This window comes from Cariama cristata, unplaced genomic scaffold, assembly GCF_000690535.1.
Source record: "Cariama cristata isolate BGI_N322 unplaced genomic scaffold, ASM69053v1 scaffold13650, whole genome shotgun sequence".
Classification (NCBI taxonomy): domain Eukaryota; kingdom Metazoa; phylum Chordata; class Aves; order Cariamiformes; family Cariamidae; genus Cariama; species Cariama cristata.
In genome coordinates, this window is record NW_009596457.1 from 38,963 (window position 1) to 45,580 (window position 6,618).

A 6,618-nucleotide genomic window follows, 5' to 3' on the forward strand; every position below is an offset into this window, starting at 1 on the left:
GATGTAGCTCTGCTGCGAAAGTGTCCTCCTGGTTTTTTAGGATGGAGCCTGTGCGCCAATGAGAAAAGTGTTTTGGACAATAAAAAGGAATGGCATTTGGAGAAGTACAGACCCCTTCCAGCAGAGTAGGGCAGAAAGGCTGTCCAGGCAGCACCATCTCAGGTCTGGTGAGGAATGTGAAGTTGAGGAGGCCTCAAAATACAAGTACCAAGGTACAAGATTACTATTGCAAGTACAGTTACAGTATAGACACTTGACATGGCAGTGCTGTGGTATCAGTAAAAATCCAAGATATTTTCTATGTAAATGGTTGCCACTCACAGCCCTTTTCCTAGGACTGAGCTAGATCTTTGAACCCACAACTCTTCTGCTACATTAACCAGTTAGTTTGGTTCTCCACCTACCCCCGCCCCTTTCAAATCTATCCTACTGCTTGAATTTGTGGCTTTTTTTTTTTTAATCAACTAAGCTAGAAGACCAATTTATTTTCACCTCGCTTCTGCTAAGGCAAGTAAACAGTCCAATTTAATTGGTCCTTTGGTCTCTGCAATGTCGCTCTAGTCATTTGAGTGCTTTTGCATAGACAAGCTCAAGATAAGAGCCTCCACAGTAGTCCTCCCCAATTGGTGTAGGAATGTATTTCCAAAACCATCTCCAATGTAAACTTACCAGGTTCTCAAAGAGAACCATCAGCTGGAGTGGTCTCTCTCTTGCTGTCTTAAAGGCTCCATGTTGATCATTTATCTTCCACCAGCAACCTTTGGGACCACCTTGCAATGAATGTCTTATGACGCCATTCTGCAACATATACACTCAGAGCAAGATGGTCTGTCTGCACCCTTCAGGGACAGGGATGCAAACTGAGAAGAAACCATGACCTTTGCAATCGCTTATTTATCCAGAGCAAATCACATGGTGACTCGTTGCTGAAAACTTGGAGACTATGTTTGGAAAGTGTTATTATTTACTCATCTTGTTCTTATACCACTCCCTTGGAAACAATCAGAAGCAGAACACTGTGACCACTACTGCTCTGTCCTGGCACAACCATCCGTATATTCTGAAGAACATCAGCCAATAGTCAGTGACTGTTCAGGAATTCATTAATAGAGCATTTTGAAAGATACTTGTCAGTCACTCATAACTGAGCAAAGGCTGCAAGAAAGATGTTGCTTACCTTTTCTGGTCAGGTTAACATTTTGATTCTCAAACATCTGTACAGATTCTCCCACAAAGAGGATTTTCTCAGCAACCCGCACAGGAATGTATGAAGGCAGCATTTCTACTCGCAGAGAAAACTGTTTTAGAGATGGAGCTAACATGTTCTCCTCCTCAATCAAGCGCTGTCAGAGACCCCAGGGAAAAGAAATCAAGCAAAAAAAAAACTGTGAGAAAACCAGATCCAAAAGGTGTATAAAGGGGGGTGGGGTGGGCTGGGTGCATGTGTGTGTGTGAGGGGGAATCCAAGTACATTGGAAGTTAGCGGAAAGGCAGCAAACCTGATTTGCATCGTTTAAGTAAGCCTGCAAACTTCTTTGTAATTCTGGTATGCTAGCAGATCTCTCTAGAGAAGATGTTGCTTTCATCAGAGAGGGCAGCAGAAGGAGGAAAAGGAGAAGCTAAACCTTTGTGGAATAGCAGCAAATTGGCTCTCCCAAAGGATAACGTTACATCAACAAAAGGAATTTTTGTTGCAAATGCATTGCATCAGGATTTTTTCAGTCATAACAACATTAATTAGCATTAGCAAAAATAATTCTCCCCTACCCCCATTGCTGTATGTTTTAACACTGCTAGAACACTTGTGATACAGGCCAAATGTAAACACCTCCACTAGTGAGCAAACAGGTTAAAGATCTGAAGGCTTGCTAGCATAAATTAAGCAACTCTCTCAGTTCCTGTGAAAGATGTTTAAAACAATACAGTAAGTTATTAACTTTTTTCTGAATGTATTAATAAAGAACTCCAAGTACAGAAGCAAGATTTTCCTTCAGAGAAGCGATCTGATTATTTCATTTGGCTTTCTTGTTATTGGAGAATTAGGTTCATTAGTCCATAATCCAAAAAACACCATGATAACAAATTTTTGAGAACGTTTGCCATCTACAGAATTGTTCATTTTAATAGGAGAGTTCACCACAAATTTGTATACTGACGTTAACAGCTTGGCAATTCTTAAGATTTCTTCTGACGCTTTTAGATGAGGAAATGCCCAAGTATTTTATCAGTCTATCTTATCAACACTCTGGATTTCTTACTTTACTCTCTGACTGAAGAATTGCCAACACTGTTAGTCAGTAATATTGAAGACGAGTTAATTAGGCTCTCTCAGTGTCATCTTCTTAATGCCTACATTTTCCACCATGGATCTAGAAGACTCACCAATTTTCACATTCTTCCTATATCCGATATAGTGAAATAATAGATTTTTCATTAACTGCCTTTTAAAGTTTTCCCTTGGTTTTTGCCTGTGTGTAGTCTGTCCTCAGCAGAGACTGTTTGTACAGGGCACTTAATTAGTATGCAACACAGGGTGTTTTTGGGGTGAATCTTCTGTTTGTTCACAGCCAAGTTGCATGCAGCACACTAACACCGTGGGTGCCCATGAAACATTTTCTCACAGTAAACTAGAGTGTGAATTTACAGAGTTGCAGTTGCTTCTCACTAGTCCTGATGCAGACACTATTCAGATGCACGAAGTGTGGAAGATTACTCCATTGAGAAAGCTGCTTTGCACAAGGGCACTCTAATGGTATGCCATCTGCATGAGGAGTTACCGCATTTCATCAGTATACTGGCAGGTTGCTCCCTTGCTTAACTTAGCACCCTGAACGTGTTCTTAGCAGCCTCTTGACTCTCACATAGCACATTTTTCCCCAGTAACATCTGTAGTATTACCCTATTAGGTAACATTTGCACAACAAACGGTTGTGCAAGAAAGGTACTTGACCCAGCTGCCAATAGAAAGGTTGCAAATCAAGTCAACGCCCAAGCTCCCCACACCCTTTCCCTTGCAATTGCTCACAGTACCACCGGTGCCTATGTTGAGCAGATCACAGTGTTGATGGTAAGGAATCTGAAAAGAGTGAGGAGCAAGGCGAGTACAGCAGTTACAATTACTTGCTATCAGTGTCTACACAGATTCCATCCATAGGGCTTTCTGCACCAAGATTATCCAACTGTGCCAAACAACATGTGTCTGTCCTTTATGCCTAGCTGCAACCCATTACAATATTCTATTGATTTGCCATCCTACCAGGTCTCAGTATGTGTCCAGTCTAGCATAGCTCACACTGAAGCAGAAGACTGTATTTATTCTTTAGTTCCCTAAGGGCTGAAGGATGCTGAGCTATGACTTAAAGTCTTACCAGGTCCTGCAGTTCTCGTAGCTGTTTTCCTGTAAGCCCCCCAATTCCAAGGTCGTCGTCATCTTCTTCGGGTTGGCTAGCGACATTCCCAGAAGAGGGGCCCTGTTTGATAAAGAACTCTTCGTGTTGGTCTAGTAGTAATCCATGCAGCATCCAGGCAGAGAGCTGCTTATACATGACTCCATGACACACAGCCAGAATCCTGAGGTGAAGAGAAACAGACAGTGGGCCCTTTGCACGCAGTAATCAAAACCTCATTGTATGTCATTCTGGAAAGTCTAGCTAGACAGCCAGGCAATATGGCAAGTGCTAAAAGGTAAATGTGGATTTTTTTTTTTTAAACAGAGAAAGGTGGACTGATACTGATCACTTGCAAAACTAAACATATCCTCTGAATATGTGGTTTCTCCACAGAGATCTGCTAGCATACCAGAAGTATACGTAAGTTTGCAGTGGTTTCCCAGTCCTGCTGTTTCTACTCGATTACCATTTCAGCATGAACACAAATTATCTTTTAAGTAGTCTGACTTTCTCCCCAAGGACATACAAACCTAGCAACACTCATCCAGCCACGTTTATCCTTTCAAAGGATCAAACAACAGTAACAGGTCTACCATATGCAAACAGTTCATGTAGACGTCAAAAGAAGAAAAAACGTAGGGTCTGAACTTCCTCAGCTCTAATTCCAAAGTATGGAGAAAGCCTTAACGTCTGCCATAATCCTGCTTTAGATAAATAATGGGGACTGTGACAGTTTTCCCTGTGTGCTACTCCTACTTTTATATCATGCGAGCCTGTTTTGCATGTACTGTTCTCACAAGTAAAACACTTTGACGCTAACTCCAGTTACTACAAAAGAATGAAATAATAGTTTTACTCTATCTACATACTTTTCAAGAGCACTGCGAACAGGAGGCAGCCCCCCACAGCTATGTTTGTGGACTGTCTCCAATATCTGACATCCATGAATCTGCAGAAAGAAAACATGGTTAGACTAGGTCTGTTATTTGGATCTGTGCTGACCTTTTCAGACATTTAAACACTACGCTTTCAGCTCACAAGAAAATGCCTTAACAATCTGCGCAAGTCTTACAGAAAGAAAGATGTAACATACTCCACAGAGTGACGAAAGAGACCTTCTATATGTGGCTGTACAGCCAAGCTTCTCTCAAAAACTTCTCTTAACAACAAGTAAGCATCTCTAGGTTCTGAAAACATTAGCTTCTGCCTATTTTTTTTTCTTTTTTCAGGTGACGGTGGGAGAAAACAGACTCAGAAAAGAAGAAATTCCAACCAGCAGCATCTTGTACTATGAAATGTGCTGTGATTATAAAATGCAGATCATCAAAGATCATACTGATAATGAAAAAGTCAAGTCCAGTGTAAATGGATTTGCAAAACAGTTATTCAATACTGACAGTAGTAATAAGAATAGAGCACACATAACTGATACCACATTCTTTCCTAGTATTAAAGGTCTGGGATGGCGGCAGAAAGAACTTTATCAGCTAAAGAGGAAACTTCTTAAGAGGAACTAGCTACAATTTTACTGTACCTTCTGAGTCTTGATTTGTTCCACCATGACCATCACAGAGGGGAAGAGTAACTGAAACTGCAGAACAAGGAGCAAAATATTGAATTAGGTTGCTATGCAAGGGAGAGAGAAAAACTATACTTGACTAAGTGTGGACAGCAGCTGATTACAATAATTTAACAAAACTATCATCTGGCTTTCCCCACAAATTAGAAACATGACACAAAAATCTCTAGGAATTACATCCTCCCTCCACTAGACCAAGATGCATGAAGCTACTATATTCCAGCTGCAGTTCAGGCTAAACAAAGGCAGTGACGAATATGCAAGGGTCAAGGCAGAGGACCTAAACTTTGTCTCAAAGTGAAAGTGAACCTCTGAGTATGATTAAGGGACTACAGATGTAGAGGCATTAAAAAGAAATGGCATGACATGACAGACTAACCCTTATATCCGACTCACTTTCTTATTAGACTCAAGGAGTTGATAGGAGTAACCAAAGAGCAGTACCTGTTTATTAACATGACATACCTGGTCCAAGGAATAATTAACATGTGAGATGGAAAGATGCGGGTCAGCCAGAAACTGTAAGAACAACAAAGCAATTAATGAAAATTAAAATAAGGTATGAATAAGTAAAAAAGCACGTTTGGCTCTATATTCCAAACCTTTAGTTCCCACAGCTTTTCTTTCCCCCCACATATTTTTGGGCTGTGTCCCATTTTAGGCTGTAACAACCACTGGATGGTGACAGTACCCAAGATATGACAGCTGCTAATCTAGCAGAGATTAATCAAAACCTTTACAACTGAAAACAGAAGTCACAATAGTCTGAGACAGCACTGGGCTCTGAGGCAGATGGGGCACTTACTGAATTGAAGGTAGAGGGGACTTAATAGTTATTAGAATGAAGAGTCATTTACAATGGTGTCTCAGAGGAATAATTTGGAAGACATCCCTGATGTGGAAAGGAAAATACCTTCTCTCCTCTTTAGCTACTACTACTCAGCATATTAATTGCAGAAATTACAACTTTTCACAATCTGTCAGCAGCAGGACACCTTCTTGTTGCAAGTCTCTCTCCTTTACCTCTTGTTCTAGGTCAAGTAGTGCCTGTCGATATGGCTGCAGCACTGAATCAAGACCTGTGCAGAAGGCTCGCAAATAAATGCCATGTAATCCACTCTGGTTTTGCTGAGATGGATGATGGTCCTGAAACCAAACAATAAAATCTACATCAGCTTCCCAGTGCAGATTTAAAGAGCAATGGAGTTTCTGTGCAGTTACACCAGCAGGCAGCGGTACAAACATGTTGAAATACGCCTCAGGCCACCAGAAAGTGCCCAGAAAAAAAAAAAAAGCACAGAAGTTTGTCAGAAAGAGAGTTACTTGAGCAGAGTTATATTTCACTCTTCTGTGGACATATGCAAGTGCTGGGAACCCCTGGTAACTTCAGTGCTTCTTTGTACTTATGCATGCCTCTTGGATCTCAAGGCTCTTCACAAACCATAGGGCGGACTCACTGCCAACACAGGGATGAGCATCGCGTACAGTTCACAAACCCTGGCCAGTCTGCAGTGACCAGAAATTACTACCGTATGCTTCCCCAGGAATGAGATTTTACATTTGGTCCGTCTTTCACTGCTCTAGGCCCTCCCTTATTCGCATCGTACACAGCTTTCCGGAGCTCTGCCCGGGAGAGCGCGTCCGTTTGTG

General features: G+C 41.4%; 1 protein-coding gene across 1 annotated transcript in view; it reads right to left on the reverse strand.

Annotated features, from left to right (window-relative positions):
- TUBGCP4 (tubulin, gamma complex associated protein 4) overlaps nt 1-6,111 on the reverse strand; it is a 12,456-nt gene extending 6,345 nt beyond the window's left edge. The window contains 7 exon segments of the mRNA XM_009706209.1: nt 1-48; nt 1,178-1,343; nt 3,369-3,570; nt 4,259-4,338; nt 4,924-4,980; nt 5,434-5,487; nt 5,992-6,111. The exon segment at nt 1-48 is cut by the window's left edge and continues 23 nt beyond it. Coding sequence (XP_009704511.1) covers nt 1-48; nt 1,178-1,343; nt 3,369-3,570; nt 4,259-4,338; nt 4,924-4,956 — 529 coding nt within the window. The 5' untranslated portion in view covers nt 4,957-4,980; nt 5,434-5,487; nt 5,992-6,111.
- Between the last annotated feature and the right edge of the window lie 507 nt (nt 6,112-6,618).